The sequence below is a fragment of the Sarcophilus harrisii genome, chromosome 1, assembly GCF_902635505.1.
Source record: "Sarcophilus harrisii chromosome 1, mSarHar1.11, whole genome shotgun sequence".
Taxonomy (NCBI): domain Eukaryota; kingdom Metazoa; phylum Chordata; class Mammalia; order Dasyuromorphia; family Dasyuridae; genus Sarcophilus; species Sarcophilus harrisii.
Genome location: NC_045426.1, coordinates 391,305,499 through 391,325,370, shown reverse-complemented (window position 1 = coordinate 391,325,370; position 19,872 = coordinate 391,305,499). Strand labels below are relative to the sequence as shown.

At 32.6% G+C, this 19,872-nt stretch overlaps 1 protein-coding gene across 1 annotated transcript in view; it reads right to left on the bottom strand.

The window, feature by feature from the left end:
• The window catches only part of ADAMTS16 (ADAM metallopeptidase with thrombospondin type 1 motif 16), a 232,380-nt gene that overhangs the window by 71,064 nt on the left and 141,444 nt on the right, over positions 1-19,872 (bottom strand). The window contains exon 18 of the mRNA XM_031946108.1: positions 1,812-1,938. Coding sequence (XP_031801968.1) covers positions 1,812-1,938 — 127 coding nt within the window. The remainder of the gene's footprint in view (positions 1-1,811; positions 1,939-19,872) is intronic.

Here is a 19,872-nt window from a genome sequence, read left to right as displayed (position 1 = left end):
TGGTTTATAAAATACTTCATATTCTTGTTGTGAGGACCAAATAAGAGAACATTTTTAAAAATTTTGTCTACTTTAAAGCAAGTTATAAATACTAATTATTATTAAAAACAATAAATGTTATTGTTTTTCCTAACTTTCTAGATTTTTTTATATCTGAAATGCTCCTTCCTCAAATACTCCTCATCTACTGACATTTTTTTTCTTCTTGTTACTTGGACATAGTATGCCATCTTCTAACTCTAAGCATTTCCATTTCCATGAAGAGGCTTCATCCCTTTTCCTCTCTCCCTTATTTCTCTAGTTTCCTTCATATTTGAGCTAAAGACCCATATTAATTCCTGTGCTCTGTTGATGACTATAGTTTATTCTGGCATACCTTATTTGTAGCTCTTTGAGGACAGACACTGGATTTGTTTTTTGTTGGTTCATTCTCTCTCTCTCTCTCTCTCTCTCTCTCTCTCTCACATTGTTTTTGATCTTCCTTAGTATCTTCAGAATTTAATACAGTGCCTAACACTTAGCAGACACTTAATAAACACTAATTGACTAACAGGAATAAATTTTTATTCTTCAGTTTTTGCCTATCAGCATGCCAAAGTAAAAATGAAAAGAGTATAATTTTAAAATAGTTATTTTATTGACCTTATGAAAGCAGCTCTATTATTTGAATTACAGGGAAATCTCAACTCTTCCTATTTGCATATTCATAATTTTTAATTTAAAGGCATGGATTACATTGTAATACAGTGAAATTTTTATTACTGGTAAATTAATGCAGAGGAAAGATGATCATATAAGCAGAGATATTAAAAGGGGCCTTCCTTCATTGGGCTTTAGATTAGACCATGGACCAAATCACCTCTTATGTTTCTTCCCATTACGTACAAAACTAAAATTCTCAAAAAAACAAGCTGTAATGGGCTGAGGTTTGAGTTGATGCACTGAGGTCCCAAGTACATAAGGCTAAATAGTAATTGGGTTATACTCTATTAATATACATGATTGGAAAAAGAATGGGCCCTGCCCACTCTCCGTATAAGTCCTGATGTGTTGTATAGGAAATGACGATTTTGGTGGGTGGAGGCAGAGAGAGACAGGAAGAGAAGCTGGGAGAGATTGGGCCTGGGTTCGATATTCCTAGCTGCTGGTCGTGTGGCTGCTGGTCTAGCTAGCTTCTTGACTCAGCTGCACACATTGCTATTGCCCATTCTCTTCCATCTTCGATCCTTCTTCACTGAGAATAAAGACTGACGATTTTCCCCTAACCTGAATTCCTGACTCCGACTGATTTTTAAATATGTGATCTTCACAACAAGCCAAAAAAAAAAAAATACAAACAAATCCAAAAAAAATCAAAAACTCCAAACTCCTAGTGTTCCATATCAGCCTATACTTTATAAATTTATTTCTATGTATACACACACATTTCCATGTATATACACACATATGTATATATGTATATACATACATATGTACATATAATTTTGATACCTCAATATTATTCTATCTCATTAATTATGATATCTAAAACAAAAATGATATAAAGCAAGTGGTATAAACTACAGCAATTAGAGAAGTTACAAAGGAAAAACATTCTGGTTATAGTATAGCTTTTATTCAGTTCCCTATTTGTGGTTATTGTTATTTCTTTAAAATAATGAAGATTTGATCTATAGATCTCTTGCAAAATTTTACAAAATTGCTTTTGCCTTTTCCTTTAAAAAAAAAATGACATTCTTACTACTATCTCTAGCTGCAATATTTTATTTCCAGCATTCATTTAAAAAAGTAAAAAATCCTGGGCTACTTACCTGGGAGGACAGGCTGGCATTTTGCAAGGTATAATTCCTGTAACTGGTCGAGTTCTTGGATTGCAAAATGATGTGTTTACTTGAAGCCTCATGTCTCGATAACATCCTTCTTTTGTGGTCATCTGTCCTATGGACAAAGAGCAAAATAGATGATAAAACACTATATAGATTTAGTGGAATATCTGCTAACTTTAACTATATCTTTATCTCTTACTGAATACTTTCTGGTATTTGTATGATTGTTATCACCTCCCCCTTTCCAGTATGTTTATTCTGCTATGTGATTATTGATTAATCAGGACATCATGTGCATATGGATCATGACATGGAGATCAAACAAAAATTATCAGAGATATTTTTAATTCTAAGACACTTTCTAGGTAGTAAGCTTGGGCCAGGTTTTGTAAAAAGCTCCAGATTTCCTGTATGTGAGGTATGTTTCAATTTGAGTTTGAAATTATACTCTAAATTGAGATATAATGGAAAGTGATGGAAAGTATAAGTCAGAAAGAAAAAGTAAAGAACCAATGAAAATGACTTGCTGATTCCAAGTGGCAGGAAACTCTAGGAAATGCAAAGTGCCAAACCTCACTCAAGACCTGGCAAGTTCCAGGACTTGCTTCTTATATATATATATGAATGTAGTTTATACATTGAGCTTGCTAGTATTCTTTGAAAGACTGGAAATGAAAGGCCTATTCTAAGCCTCCTTCTTCCTCCCTAGAGGTATTTAAGATTTTAGCCGTGAATTCTCAGTCTACTTGAAAATGAGCCAAATGGCCCCATATATTCAGGTTTGCACAACCAGAAACAAGTTGTGCAGGTGGCAATAGGAAATATTTATTCAGGTAAACTTAAAGAGGATTGAGACTGAGGGACTTTGGAAATTGGGGAAGCATAGGGATCTGCAGAAGGAGGAAAACAGAGGCTTTCAACCTAGCATCCTTTTCAAAACCATATTTTAATAACTGTTTCCATTTTAATCTTATATAATTTATTTTATGTATGATATGTAGAAAGGATCTGTAGGCTTCTGAAGACTGCCAAAGGAGTCTGTGAATATGAAATGGGACAATATTGGTAAACTGCTTAACACAATGCTTAGTACTGGAATACACTAGACTCTTAATAAATTCTTGTTTCCTTCCTCCTTGCATGAGTGAGTTAAAAGGGTTAAAAATTCCTTGATTTAGAGAAAAGAACACTGGATTTGGTGATGTAGGTGACTTGGGAATAGGTGATAGTCCTAATTGCCCTTTTTACTAATTATGGGTAACTATGGGTAAGAGTCAATTTCCTCTCTTGAGATGTTTCCTAATCTATAAAGTGAAGGTGGTACTTGTACTACTCACCTTAGAGGATTGTAGTGGGCTTAACTGAGCAAATTTGTGCTCTTAGCACTTTGTGAGCAATTGAATACTTTATAAATGTCAACAATTATTACATGGTATTATGGAATTGATATTTGAGAGAAACATGCATTTTGGGAGAGAAAAGGGGAATTTTTAGTGTTAATTCATTTGACAAATTTCTAATTTTCAGTGTTTATTCCATAAGAAATTGTTTTCTTTCAATTAATTATTTTTAAATGATTACTAATATATATAGTAGCATTTGAAAGAAGATACAAAAGAACAATTCCACTAAAATATAGAACTTATATGTTTGTTATCTATGAAATGCATTAAGATTAAAAAGCATTTGTCTACTTTTAGTCATATAAAACAATAAAGGATACATACAATTGAGTAACCTAAGCAGTTCCCCTTCTCCTCCTTCATATCTTAAACCAAGTTATACTGACATTTTGAAATGTACTAGCACAGCTGAGTTCACATGCTCTGACAGATGATGAAAGATTTGCTGACAAGGTAACTTAGTAAAAGAGTTTAAAAAACTCTTTCTAAAAAAAGTTAAAAAAACTTTTTTTAAAAAAATGTTTAAAAACTTTAAGTTTAAACTTAAGTTTAAAGTTTAAAAATTTAAAAAAGTTTTAAAAAATTTAAGTTAAAAAAAAAAGGAGAGCTGATTGTAGATATCCAGCCCTTTCTCCCCTCCCTCCCAAATCACAAAGACTAAATTCCAACACAAAGTCAAGCTTTTTCTTCTTAAAAAAACTAAAAGTCTCTAAAATACACAATGGTGGTTCAGTTGAAAAGAGCTTTTGCTTTGTTAACAAAGAAGAAACAAATCAGAGGAAAAGATATCACAGAAAAGAACATGTTTTTACAGTGTCCTAGTGGACTAGTATTCTTTCTCTCTGAGGGTCAAAGAAAGGAAATAACTACATAAAATAGAACTGTTTGGCTCAAGGGATCAAACATTCTATTTAATCTTAATTAGCTGCTTCAACGTTATGTTTTGATGAAACAGGAGAGGTTATCATAAAATCCTTTTACATAAACCCCTTTTTGCCTATTTTTTGGGTTCAATCTCCCTCCAATTTCTCCCTGCAAAGTAACTGGCATGTAAAAAATTCACTTTCATCAATTTCTCCAATAAGACCATTTCTCCAATAAGCAGAGTCTTTTCTAAAGAAATTAAAAATTGTGACTTTTTTTTCTCCTAGAAATTTTTAGTTTTTGTTTTGACCAGGTCTTTGATTTCATCAATATAGGGAGTTTCTGGGTAGAAACTTTATTGACCAATACAGATTAACTATTTCTCTGCAATCATCTTTAAGAGTTGACTGGAACATTGAGAAGTTAAATGACTTTTTCAGGGTCACATAGCTAGTATGTGACAGAAATGGATCTTAAATTCAAGTCTTTCTGACACCTAGACAAACTCTCTTTCCATTTTGCCACATACCCTCTCAACTGTAATGGTAAGAGAATTGATTGAACATTTTGAGTTCCTTAAAGGCTGATGGTGGAATAGAAATACAAGACAATAAATTAAGAATACTCTTGTTGTTCCCTATGAGGATTACTTGCAATTTTACAATTGATATAAAGGGGAAAATTTTACAAGTTTGCAGTCTGAGTACTGTTGTTCTATCATAACAGTTTAGTATAATCAAGAGTCGGTGGAGCATTTAGTTTTTATGTTCCTTGAGAATTACATTTGATCTTTTCACTTTTTTTTGAAGTAAAGTGCTGTTGTACTGTCATACATTAAATCAAAGTGGGATGACAGAAAGCATGATGAGCAGGAAAAAAAAAAACTATAATTGGAATAAGTGGAAGCAAAAATTTCACAAATATGACATTGTCAATTATTATTTTTAAAAACAATAGTAAATTAATCATCATGATTTTCAATAATTTTGAATGAGGAATTAGACATATTTCATTCATTCACTAATTTATTGACACTAAAAAATATTGTCATTACTATGTATAAACCTTACAGAAATATAGAAATCAACAAGGTTCCTGTTTTCCTAGAACTTATAGACTAGAAAGGAAAATAAAGTAAAAAAGATTAACAATTCAATTATCAATAAGATCTGGAAATACTGTTAATATTTAAAGAATATCAAAAGATACATTATACTTGTGTAACCAGTCCAATTTATTAGAAAGAACTTAAGATCATATTCATCTTTTCATGTATATACAGTCAAGAGATTTAGCAAAAAGGATTATGTTATTCAACTACGGAAAGGTTAAAAGACTTAGTGTTTAGGCATAAACTAAAAAAAAAAAAAAATCACCCCTTTACATTTTTACTTTACTTGTCTTGTTATTTTATTTAATTTATTTAATTTTACTTTAGTTTTTAGCTGCGGAAATAGATCTTTCTGAAAAGCTCATATCTATTAACTGATTTAACAAACATCTCTTTAGTAGTGGATAACTTAATGGATCACTTATTTTTCTGTATATTCTAGGCATTTATGTGATGCTAGTTAAATCATTCTTTATAATAAATATGAATGAAATAAGTTAGTATTATTTTCTTCAGTCATAGTTGAGAGAACAGAGGCACAACTTAGTCACAATATATGGAGAATAAATGTCTGACATGGAAGTTAAGTAAATGTTTTCTGCTTGGTGACAGGGACTAAAGGTATGGCTATAAATAGGAGATGGGACAAATGATTTGTGATAGACCTCTTTTATAGGCATGTTTAGAAGTTTTTGTCTTTGGCATAGTAATTGTTTTGACTTAACCTAAACAGGAACAGATTCTGTAAAATTAAATCTTGGGAAAATACTAAAATGTTGGCTAATATCCACAGTGAGAAGAACAAATAACAATGTCATCTGCTTATACTTCAATTACAAAATCAATTTTTGATAGTTTAAACTGCATGTCTTTGTTAAAGGCATTGCCATATTGAAATTTGGCTGAGTTTTGCCTTCTGTGAAGAAATTCAAAACTTGTGAACTTTAAAAATACTCATTAACTCAAAACACAGTTTTATGTATCAGTGGCCACTGATGACCTATAATAAAGATACAACTTCTTAGCTAAAATAAAAAGGATTTACTTTTAGAAATTGATATGTAAGCGGCATAATAACTAATTTGACAATTGTTCTTTCCTGTTATAGTTTGGCTTGAGAGCAGGCTTTACACATGGAAAACACTTGTTAAATTTATATATACTTAAAATATTGTATTGTTTCTAAAAATCTTAGCTTGGGCAAAATTGAGTGATGTCTCATTTCTCAAGTTCAAAGTTTATTTCTGATACTGTAGCAAAGGATAGAATATCTGATTAAATAAATGATCTGATTAAGTAACTGATCATGCATCAATGTTACAAAGGACTTTGGCTAGCCTTTTTGATCTGATTATCTATATTACTAAAACTTTTCCCTTCTGATGTTTACTATCTTTGTAACTTTAGGCAAGTTACTTAAACATCTATAGAGCTTTTATTATGCATTACAATGTGTTAGGTATTGTGATAAGTATTAGGAATACTAGGTAAGGCAAAAGCCAATCTTGCCTTCAGAGAGTGTATATTCTAATGAGAAATACAACGTTTACTAGCTACATTCAACTCATACACAAGAGTAGATAGAAGATAATCTTAGAGGAAAATGCACTAACCACTGGGGAAACACGGAAAGGCCTCCTACAGACAGTGCAATTTGTGTTGAGACTGGAGGAAAACCAGCTAAACTCTGAGACAAGTATGGAAGGAAAATATTCCAGGCATAGGGTATAATTCGTGCAGAGGCAAGGAAATAAGGATGGAGTCATATGCAAATAATAACAAACTGACCAGTATGGCTGAAGTAAAGAGTGTATGAAGAGAGACAGAAAGGGCAAAACACTCTAGTATCTTTGCTGAGAAAACTCTAAATGGGATCACAAAGTGTCAGATATGACTGAAATGCCTGAATGACAACAAAATTTAACAAGACTGGAAAGCTAGGAAGGAGCCAGGGTAAGAGGACTTTTAAATGTCAAAGACAATCTTAATGGACCTCAGTTTCTTCATCTATAAAATGAGGTGTTAGACTATATGGTCTTTGAAGTGCCTGCAAATGGAAGATAGAATTTCAGAAGCTGGAGAAAGCTAGAGCTTGCTGAGCAATAGTATCAATATTTTGCATAAAGGGTTATATAGTATATACAAAGTTCACAGTTATAGAATACATACAAACCTTTTGGAATAAAGCCATCAGGATTCTGTCAGTACCAACACATAATACCTAAATATCTACCATGTTCAAGGATGCAGATTAGGTCCTAAGTATCCAAAAAGGTCAAATGAATCATCTCTAAAAATCAAGAGATTTACTACCTACTGATGAGATAGAAAGGATATATACAAAGACTTTTAAAAAAGTACAAAGTAACATATGTGAAAAGGCAAATGTTCTACTTTTCTTCATTCTATCAAGGCCTAGAATCCCTCAAAAATCACTCAGGGCATGCTTATTTCAGGTAACAATCTCTGTATCTCTCTAATATCAAAGAGATGGACATATTGTTATTATTATTTTTATTTAATAATAGAATTTATATAATTAGTTAAAGTTTACAAAGTTATCCAAATATAACCCTTGGAGATAAGTGCTATTATCCTCGTTATAAGGGATAAGGAAATGGAAAGTGTTAAAGTTTAAATGATTTACCTAGGCACATAGTGTTAATAAGTGCCTCAGGGCAGATTTGACCTTGGGACTTCTTAAATTCAGAACCAGCACTACACTACTTAGACATCTGGTTTGGCTCTGTGTCTGGTTCTCTGTCTATTTCTCTTATATACATATGCACACATCTTTGCTATACTTAAGAAACTCTGATGGCTCCCCTGAGATATCTATATATCTATAAATAAATATTTTTTGAGTAGGCAAAGTAGACCATCTTTTACCTTTTTTATTTTTTTAAACTATCCTTAATCATTGAATGGTATTGCCTCAGACAAATTGAGATCTGGGAAAAATTCAAGGGCTCTCACAACATTTGGGGTCATCTCTAATTGTCCCCTCATATGTCTTGCCTTTGGACTCAGATGACTCTGGAAGAGAGAGTAAGACTAGTGGCTTTGCACAGTTCTGCCTCACTAAAAGCAAGTCAAAACATCATTCTCCTGAAGTCACCACTTCTCTTTGAGAATGAAGGATGAATAACAATTTCACTAACTTGGTAATTGTTCCACATTGGATATTCTCAGACATAAACACTCAGATTTGTGTCTCTTACTAGTATATATAGTTAATCATGATCAAGAGAATGTCTTGGTGCTTTGTTGTGTTTTCCTTGTGTAATTGTTTTCTTTACCTTGGGATTTGAGAGATATTCTGGGGGCTATAGTAATGACTTAGTTTTATCTGCTTCAGCAAGACTGATCAAAACTGATCAAAAATTGTTAATCAGATTTTAGCCTCAGGCACATTATCTGAATTGAATAAATGAACTAGATCTGTTTTGGGAAGGATATGCCTAGAGTAAGGGGTTATAGTGTCTGAGTATACATGAATTGGTTGACTTTGAATGGCAGTTCTATAACTATTAAGCCATAATGAATCTTAGGTAGGTAAAAAGTAAAGACCTTTCAGGTGAAAGTGGTATGAACAAGTGCTAAAGACAGAAGACTTCATCAAACCAACACCTTCACTCTTGGATTTCTGCAAATACAATTTACTTTTTAGTCTTTGAGTGAGGGGATTTAATTATTCTTAATTACTCCCACAATTGGATCTAACATTTTGATTAATAAATGAGGATAAAGTGACCTAGCCCCCATAAATAGCTAGCCTAAGTCTTCATATAGGACTTGACAGCACATATGCAACCTCATTTTATCCATCCATCCATCCATCTATCCATCCATTCATCCATCCATCCATCTCATCTTTCCATTATCTTCTGTCATCTGTCCTGCATCCCGCCCTTTTATTTCTGCCAATTTCCATTTCTTGCTGTAGACATAGTAATAATATCATTAGTATGATGAGTTTATTGACTTAGAGAGAGAGCATTCAATAATGACTAAGGTTTTGCGCTTGGCACAGATTATGGTAAAATTAATGTCGTTAGTTTGTAGAAAGTTCAACCAATGAATATGTATTAACAATCTATTAACATCATAGTAATTCTCTGGGGAAATAAGGACAGAAAATGAAGTCTCACACAAACATTCTATTGAGAGAAAAAAACATGCATACATATAAAAAGAATAATAACAGCAGGGTAGTTAAGGAGAAAGGGACTTGCTGAAGGCATGTGGAAGGTCTTACTTGAGCTACATCTTGAAGGAAGTAAGGTTATCAGTGTGGAGATGTAAGGAAGAAGTACATTCCAGATATGTTATCCAGCTAGCATAAAGACATATGGAAATGTGGATGAGGGCAACAGAGAAAACAGTTGGATTAGACCAAAGCTTTTTAAATTATGGTTCTCAACCCCACAAGGGGTTGTGTAATTGAATGTGGGAATTACAAATAATTTGGCAACAGTAAAAGGTATCAAATATTCTGCCAAGATTAAATTTTTTATGTAAAAATAAATAAGGGCATCCATCTCATTAGTATACAAGTCTGCTTTAATCTTTAATAAATGGTAAAATTATATGTATAGCAAAGAATTGTTTTAAATAAATCATTATTAACAGTAACTATTTGAGTTTTTTTAATACTCAGAGTCATGTACAAATTTCTCAGGCAAAAGGAGTCTCAAGTGAAAAAATGTGTAAGAAGCCTTGGACTAGATAATGTATTGCGAGGAGTAATATAGAAGGGGTCTGAAAACGTAGGCTGGTGTTATGTTGTGAGGGCTTTAAAAGCCAAGCATAATATATCTTAGAGCATTGAAGAGGGACTGGAGTTTTGTTAAATAAGGGAGTAATGTTATCAGATCTGCATTTAAGGACAACAAATGTATAACTAATGTTAAAATACAGAATAATAAACTATATAATACCACATTATAAACTGCCCAATGTTAAGAAGGTAGAAAGCCACACATTTATTAGTAGAAAGGAATAGAGAAGAAAGAATCAGTTACTGACTGGTTATATATTGCTATGTACCCCTTGATTGCCAGAGACAAGAAAAAACCAAGGCAATCTGCCCCTCAATTATCATGGATTCCTAAAGACTAAATATCAAAAATTGTTGTAAACAATTATGGGAGACTTTAATGTAGATGAAAGGAGCTTAAAAGTTATAAAAAGTTCTTCCACATTTTTATGGATTTTAGTCCAATTAATACAAGTGCTACGCAACCACCTCCTGTGGTATTGCTAAGCTATGTGGACAAAGATTGCTATGACACTTAATTGGTACTTTGAGTATCTACCTAACTCTCAAATTTGAGAATGCCTCAATATTACCATCACTTGGTGGGGAGGGGTTCCTCAAAGCTGTTAAGAAATAAGTACCAAATGAAGTAAGAGAAATGGGATCTTTGGTGTAGATTGGGTTAATTAGATTTGGAAAGGAAGAATAGTCTTCCTCTGAGGGAAAGAAAAGGAAAAGGGAGTCAAATGAAACGATGTTTTGAGGTGGTGAGAAGGATGTACAAATGATTTGTGTTAGAGTGGGGAGAAGATAAGGGGACTTGTATTGGAATGCCTCAATATTTTAAATTAAGTAGGAGAGAGGTCTTTACTCCTATGTATTTAAAGAAACTTTGTATGATGTAGAGCAAAACATATGGAATCTATTATACCTGTACTCCATAATCTGCTCTGGCTTCCTATTTGCTTCCGAGAGTAATTTAAAGTGTTGACTTTAATCTATAAAGACCTGTATGACTTGGGACCCAGTTAACTTAGAGATTACTTTTCTCCTTACTCAGAATTACTATGATTAAAATCAGCTGGAGAATTCTGTTAATAGTCCCCAGACTTGGATCCTAGAGAATCATAGATGGGATGTTTTCCAGGAAATTTCCTGATCTCCTCATGTGTTTAGTAAGGTCCTTGTTAGCTGACCTTCCAGACATCATACAAATTTTGTCTTTGGGTCTGACAATTCCCACTAGGGATTCTTCTAGGTTTTAATTTAATAGGAATTTGAATTCATTGTTCAATTAATAATTTTCATATGGAACAAAACTGCCCAGGGCAATGAATTCATTATAATGAAAGCTAATAAAGCAAATACAACTTATATTAAATTATATCATAATTTAAAATAAAATAATTATTTGCTCATAATTTTTCATTGAAAAATCTTAAACATTTATCATTTATCAAGGTTTATTACATTGTTGATCAGAACCTGAAAGTCAAAACTCCCAGTTATTTGCTTTATGCACTGTTGTCTAATTCTTAAGTACAGAGCAAATCAAATAGGGTTTGAGGGGTTTGTATGGTAGGAAAAGGGTGGAGAGGCAAATCTATTAGGGAGGGGATGGAAAAGTGAGGAGTTAGGAATGGACCAGAGAGAGAAATAAGCATGGATAGCCTTGAAAATAAGTTAACAAATTAGAAAGGGAAAGAGTACTACATAATGATGCACTTATAGCAGTAAGAAGTAACAGTTGAGAGCAAGGTGGAGCCCAGATGACACAGTAAAGGCAGGAACTACAGTGTTTTCCTCTAAACTACTCCAAATTCCTTTAAATAATGACTCTAAACAAATTTTAAAGTATCAGAAAACACAAAAAAAGACAGTTAGAAGGAGTATATATAGACAGAGGGCACAGGTATGAGCTGATTATGAAGGGATAATATCTTTAAAAATAAAATAAGGAGTGAAAGAGGAATGTATTGGGAGAAAGAGAAAAGGAGAAATGGAATGGTGTAAATGATCTGCCATAAAAGAGGCAAGAAAAAGCTTTTTACAATGGAGGGGAAGAAAGAGTGAAAGTGAGTGAGTAAACCTTACTCTCATCAGAATTGGCTCAAAGAGGAAATAACATATACACTCAGTGTCAGTATAGAAATCTATCTTACTTTTCAGTAAAATAGGAAAGGAAGGGCATAAGGAAAGGGGGAAGGGAGAGAGAAGAGAGTATATATTTGGGGAGGAAATGTGCAATAACAAAACACCCTCAGCACACAAAACTACAATAAGAAGCAGGCCTGCTTTTTAAACTCTCTCTACTCGTGATTCCTTTTTGCCTGAGAATTTTGCATGACCGCAGGTACAAATCAACCATATACTGATAAAAAATAATAATTTTGTGACCCTCACATTCAGACCTCATATGGGATTGTGACCCAGAGTTTAAGAGGCTGAGACTAAGAGGACTTAGACATAGAAAGGACACTATCTATTCATCTATTTTAATTTATTCATTAGAGAAATGAGAAAATTAAAGACCTTAGGCATGAGGTGACTTGTCATGCACATGCTAAATTACATAGTTGGAACTTATATCCAGGTCCTGTAACAGGAAGTATATTAATTAAGTACATTAATGAGAATCACCTTAGTAAAGTGGATAAGAGAATCAGCTTTGAAACCAAAAAGATGTTGGCACAATTATGGCTTCTGAAATATTTTGGCTGTGTAACTCCAGGCAAGTGACTTACCTCTCACTGCCCTAGAGAACGTTCTAGCACAAGTAGCAGATCTATTCCTATCTATAGGAAGTCCCTATCATAATGAAATCCCACTTCACTGACCATTTCATTTTAGTATTGTTTTTTAAAGTTTCCTCCTTTACAACCCTCTGAGATAGGTTATAAAACCATTTTTATAAACTAAGCTCCCTGAGGCCAAGGAATATTTAATTTTTGTTAATATATCCTCAAGACAGCACAGTACCAAGCAAATATGTCTAATGTCTAATAAATGTTTGTTGATTGATCCTCATTGCAGAGATTAGGAAACTGATACTTGAAGAGGTTAGGTAACTTGCCCTTGGCTCATGGTAGTACCTTGCTAAGTATCAGCCAATTAATAAGTAGTTATTAGACAGATAACTGAGGATACAAAGATAGTAAATAACACAATTTCTACTCGCAAAGAGCTTCCATTCTAATGAGAGAGAAAAAAATAGACATAGATGAACATAGACAAAATAACTATAAAAAGGGAATAAATCAATACAAAGTAGTTAAATACAAGATTGCTTTAAGGGGATGGTACTAATAGTAGAAGAATCCTTAAAGGTGTCATAGAGAACATTTTGCTTGAGCTGTGTCCAAGGGAGAGAAGGATTCTTGAGGTGAAGGTTATGAGATTTCAGGTATGGGGATAATCAGCATAAAGGCACAGGGGCAGGAGGTGGAGTATTGTGGATGATTAAAACAAAGAAGATCAAAACTAAGAATGAAATCCATCTACAATGACTTAGTGACTTGGTGGACCTATTGACATGGTTCTATTCCCACCATTTCCAGAACCGTTAATAATAACCTTAGTATCTTTAGCCCTTCATAATATTTGAGACTCTTAGAGTTGTAATTTATTGTAAATTACTTGTTGTAAATTATTTCATTTAGGGAGTCATTAGACTTTCATCAGCATTGAGTAACTGGGAAAGATATTTTTCAAATCTAGTACTGAAGCCTTTCTTTCTGGGCTACAAAAGACTTCAAGCTGTTTCCCAGAAATCCATTCTGTTCTGGGATTAACCCTATTAACCTTACAGAAAATTCTGCCAACTCTTGACTATAGATCTCCAAACTAGTCAAGGTTCATTATACAGATCAATAAACCCACATCTTTACTGAGCCCAGAGGCCTCAGAAGTCATGTTTTATCATTTGCAAAAATATGAAGGACTCTGAAGCATTCTTCAGAAGATGTTGGATGAGTTATAGGGTCAAATCAGGCTCTGGAAGGCAAAATTGTTCACAATTTCTTAAGCCAAACTGTGTATATATTGAAGAGTGGATTTGAAAAAAAGGATTTAGATGTTTCTTCCCTTGGCCAGTGATCAAGTTCATCAATAAGGTTACTGAATGGGAATAAATTCATACAAATGCAAATTTAGATAGTCTGTCCAAAGGCATTTTCCTTAGCCAAGGCAAAGGGAGTATTGTCTGTTACAATCAATTTTATTTGACATAATATATTCTAATTTGTAATTGAACTAAACACATTTGGAGGAATTAAGGATAATTTACCTGGATCCTGGAATCTTTTGAAAGTACTGTTTCTATCCCACTCATCATTTAGCTTTTGCTGGGAAGGCAAAATAATAAAGTGTCCTCAGAGATATTGGAATCATGCTGCAGAAAACTGGCAAATGGTTTTAGAAAGATCTACATTAGTAGATAGGACAGGGAAAGAAACTTAAGGAAACTTGAAATATAAAGTAAAGATGCAAATTGAGAACAGAAACTGAGGATGAATGCAAAGATGAATTGTTTCCATAAAGATTGGTGTTTAATGAGTAATGTCTTTGGAAACCAGCACTCTGTTTTAGGGAAATAAATACTATTCTAAAGTACATCTGGGATCAGTTTCAAATAAAAGATTTTGATACTACAAACTAGAAGAATGAAATTAACATTAAAGGACATTCCTAATTTAATTAAACTTTAATTGCATAACTATTGCATATAGATCCTTGTGCAAGGATCTCTGGACATTATTTTAGATAAGACATTGTACTTACTTATAGTGCTTATAGCCTAAAAGAGAGTTAAGATGGCAATACAGGTAACATATAAAATAGTACTTGATAAACATGCCACACCTGATGCTTACTAGTGAGGTGACTTTAGAGAAATCACTGTAACTCTTAGAACCTCAGTTTGCTTATTTGCAAATGGTGTGTGTGTGTGTGTGTGTGCGTGTGGAATATGAGGGGAATAGTAGGTGATGGCTAACTAGAAAATAGATTACAGAGGGTCTTGAATGACTAGCAAAGAAATTTGAACTTTCTCAGAAGGAAGAAGAGAAGAAAAAGAAGAGGAAAGAGAAGAAGAAGAAAGAATTAGAAAAAGGAAAAGAAGATTACAAAAAAAAAAAAAAAACCTTTGATGAAGAAACAATTTAAAAGAGTTACAGAACCAGAAAAGGAAAGAAAATAATGTTTAGGAAATTCATAGAACTAGAATGATGTGGTATCTTTGAAGTGAAGATAGAAGAGAATATCAAGAGTGAAGAATAAATCAATAGTATGGGACCAAAATATCACTGACAATTTCATAAATGCATTTCAGTATAGTGATAGGAAAGCCAGTTTACAAAGGACTGAGGAGAAAGTGAGAACATGAGAAAATAAAGACATTGGGAAGAGATCATTCTTTTCAAAAGTTTTGGAAGCAGAATAGAAGAAAGATGGGACAAAAGCTAGGTGAGGTAGAAAGACTAAAGGCTCTTTATTTTTAGAATGGGGAATGTGGTAGTATTTTCAGCAAATATGAAAGAATCACTGGAGAAGGAGAAGTTAAGGATGCATTTGAAATATAGGATGATTGCTAGAATTAGGTTCTCTGTAGGAAATGTAATCAAGGATGGAAGGTGAGAGGCTAATTTTAGTTAAACTAGGTTTACTTTTGTTACTAAAGGAAATGGCATCTAAATAACCTGAGAAATTTTGAGAAATAGAGTAGAAGGACATTCTGTCAGATGGTCTTAATCTTTAAAAAGTAGGAAGCAAAGTTATTTGTTATTAAGTGTTGAGTATAAAAAGTTCAGAACACATTTTATGGGGAAAAAGATAAATATGATTTTCAAATTTGAAATAATAACTATTTGATGATTCTATCTATAGATCAGATCATAGCTGCTGCCAAAAGTATTTGTCATTCCTTTAAAGAATATTAAAACAGTCATGTAAGTAAATCATTCCTTGGAAATTAAGACTAGTGCTTATATAATGTATGGTGTCTCTTGAGATAACATGACTAATTTCTATTTCATTCTATGTGTAGAGATATTACAATAGAGAATCACTTTATACCTGAAAATACTAAAGAATTCTTAATATGGAATAAAAAAAATAGAATTAGAGAAAATTGAAATAGGGTGTATTACTTGGAATCAAATTCAGATTTTGTAAGGTTATATTTGAATGGCAGTTTTCATGGATAAAGCTATTTAGAACTATCAATTTGTGTGCCATAATGATAAAGGTAATGAGGAGAATTTGTTATTTATGCAGAACCAATGGCATGCTGGTTGCTGTAGGAATGCACAAAAGAAGAAAACCCAATCTTCAATTGGCTCAATTGTTGGTTTTTTTGAGCAAGAGATGACTTCATGGCTTTAACTGCTTAGAAATAATGAGAGAATGAACCATCCTTTTTTCTGATCTTATCCACTTATTAAAACATTAAGAACATAAAGATATTTTCAACCATAGCAGAGGGAGGTGGAGAATGATTCAACGTTATTGAGTCAATCATTGCTTGCTATCCAAGCAGAATCATAGCAACATAGAACATGTAGTGCTCTTTTCTGGGATGTGAGCCCTCGAGTCAGGTTATTGGCTACTTCAAGGAGGGAGCTCTGCATGTGTTCAGCATATAAAGAGTTTCTTCTTAGAAACTATGGGAATCTTCCCAATGTTGACTGCAGATAAGAACTAGAGTAGGGCTTTTGTTTTGTTTTAGGCAAGTGGGGATTCTCTATTTCTTCCTTTCTTCTCCCTCTTTTCCCCCTTTTAGTTCCATGATGATTCCTTTTACCTTTCTTTCTCTACTGCTGATAACTTTATAATACCATATGAGATGACTTAGTATTACTAAAGTATGAAAGAATCACGAATATTAAATAAAAATACTAAAATGAAGATTGACATTAAAATATTGCAAAGTCATCCCATATGGATCTCAGTGCTTTAATTCAGACACTGACATTACTTGTTGACACTTAAGATTAAGGAGGTTACTGGTCTTACATATTATATAGAAGATTACAGGCTAAGAAAATTAAAGAAATAATGTTTCATGGATTGATGAATTTTGAAGAAATGGCTTGGTATCAACCTGAAAATAAGTTTCTATAAGAATTCTTGCTAAATACTGCTCATTTTGGGGCCTTGATCAGTTAAGTCTGGATGAAGACAGAGAAGTCATATTCTTTGAATATAAAGATGACAACATACTAAAGGAGTTTAACAAATGTTAAAATTAAGATTCAAATTATATTGACATGTTGGATTAATGGACTAAGTGTCTTATATTTGGGTAAAAAAGCAATCAATAATTGGAGGAAATCAGCTTTAGTTGTGTATGTGAAAAAATGATATGGAGGGTTTTAGTTGATCAGAATTATATTATCAGTGGTAGATATGGCTGCCAAAATCATCACTTAATCTTGGGTGACATCAATAGATATATGTTTAGACAATAGAAAGAAACAGTTGTGTTGTTGCCTATGCTAGTCACTCCCAATATGGAACATTCAGTTCCTCTTGCAGTGTTCTAAGAAGATCATTAGGAAACCAGATTCTGTCTGTGAGGATGGTAAATGAATTGGATACCATCTCATGCAAGAACAATGAAAGACAATGGCACTGTTAGGTGAGTAGGTCCTAAAGTAAAGAAGAGATATATAAATGAACTGTTGTAAATGGAAAGGGATATATTAATTCTGTATAGTTCTATAGACAAAATTAGGAATAATGAGATTTTACAGTTAAATGCACTTCTGTTCAATATAAGAAAAACTTCTCTAACAGTGAGAGCTGTTCAGTGATCAAATGGGGTTTCTTCAGAAGTCCTATGCTCCTTGTCATTGGAAATATTTTTACTAAAAACTACATGACCTTTATTTGATGTTATTGTGGAATTCATACCTGAATTGCATGAGAGGTTGATGAACTGACTTTAACGGTCCTTCATATTTCTTTGATTCTACTATTTTATGAAAAATGAAATGACATGAAAAATGATACAATTGCAAAGGATAAAAAAATTACCTCAATGTGATAAAATAGACGTAGGTAAATATATATGTGAAATAATAATAAACATCTACATAGCACTTTATCTTATTAATAAGTTCTCTATCAATTTAAGGTTTTCTGTTTCATTTAATTCCACAATAGGTCTATACGGTAGATACTATAGTACGGTGTTATCATTTTTAGAAAAAAAGAAATTGAGTGAGACTAAGAAAGTTTCAGTTCCTTGAAGGCAAAATTAGGACTGAACTATTTTTGATGCTAACACTAGCAGCTCTAGCATACTCTCCACTCTATCAGGGATACAAAATGGTTAAAAATAATTGCATATTTGGAAACAGAAGCCTTTTCACAATATTTAATCTATAATTATCTTCCTTAGTTTAAATGAGATAACTGGAGATTTATCTTTCAAATTAAGGAAAGGGCTGATTAAGAAGGGTCAAGGATACTAAAGATGTTCCTGCTCTTCCCTTCCACAAACCTTAGGGAAAAATTTTGGCTACCCACCAAAGTCAAGTTCAAAATCCTGACATAATGTTGTACAAACAAAAATACTTCAGTTTGAAAATTAGAGAAATTGTAGCTTAAGAAAGGCATCTGGTGTTCTGGTCAGTTTTAAGATTTGTGTGATATTATTTAAACGGAGATTACAAGACCATTTTAATTTAAAGGACAATCAATCTATCAGGGCATAGTGAAATCTATTGAGGAATTATGACACAAAACTGAAATTCTGGATTTTAATAAGCAGTTCCATTTGGAAGAGAAACACAATACAAAACATTAGTTATCTAAATCAATGAACCAATTAAACATTTTAAGCAAATCTTTGTGTAAATATTATGCATATATACATATATATGTATATACATAAATATATACATAAACATTTATATACACATAACATTTAAGAACTAGTAATTATCTTAACTTCTTTTTGCCTGATTATTTTTTTCTATTATTTTATCATGTTAAGAAAGTTTTCATTTTATAAGAAAACCTTACTTTTCTCTTCTGACATAAATGCCTCTATATATGATAACAATCTGGCATGCAAAAATGCATTTTACTTGCATGAAGCAAAGATGACAGGCAATATATAACTGATCTAACTTACACAATGGATTTCAAGAGACCATAAATGGCCCACTGGGAGGCTAAAAACTAACTGGGATGAATGATCTAATGATTTGGATGTTTGGAAATAGCCAAGATAGATTCGGATATTTAGCTGATCAATTCTTTATTTAAAAACAATATATTTTTTCTTTTTATATGAGTTTCAGTTGGTTTATTTCACTTTGTACTATTAAAAACGTTCCCATGCTTTTCTGCAACTTTACATTCACTATTTCTGACAATACAGTAGTATTATATAATATTTATGAATCACAATTTATTTAGTCATTTCTAGATTGATGGACATTTATAATATCAAAGAGCTAGAAACAAAGAAAAAGATGTTGCTATAACCATTTCTTTCTAGCAATGAAATCTCTGGGTCAAAGAATATGGACATTTTATTTACTTTCTTAGTATAATTCCATATCACTTTCTGGAATTCAGTTTAGATGTATATTTTAATTGTGTTGAACAACAGATTTAAATGAATAAATTTAATGTATAAGACTTTTCCTAATTTTAAATGGACTCAGTGACAAATGCATGAGGCTCGTGGAAGGTACTTAGTATGGTATAGAACTAAAAGCATTTAGGTATATGAGGAAAAATTTGGAGAAGTGGGACAAAAATGGACATGGAAAAATGTGGAAAATGCAAAAGGGGAAGGAGCAACTTATCTAATTCAATAGTTCTTGCTAGATAGTGTAGGGAGATTTGCTCAAGAAAACAAAAGAGAATACTCATTTTTCATGCAAAGAAATAATG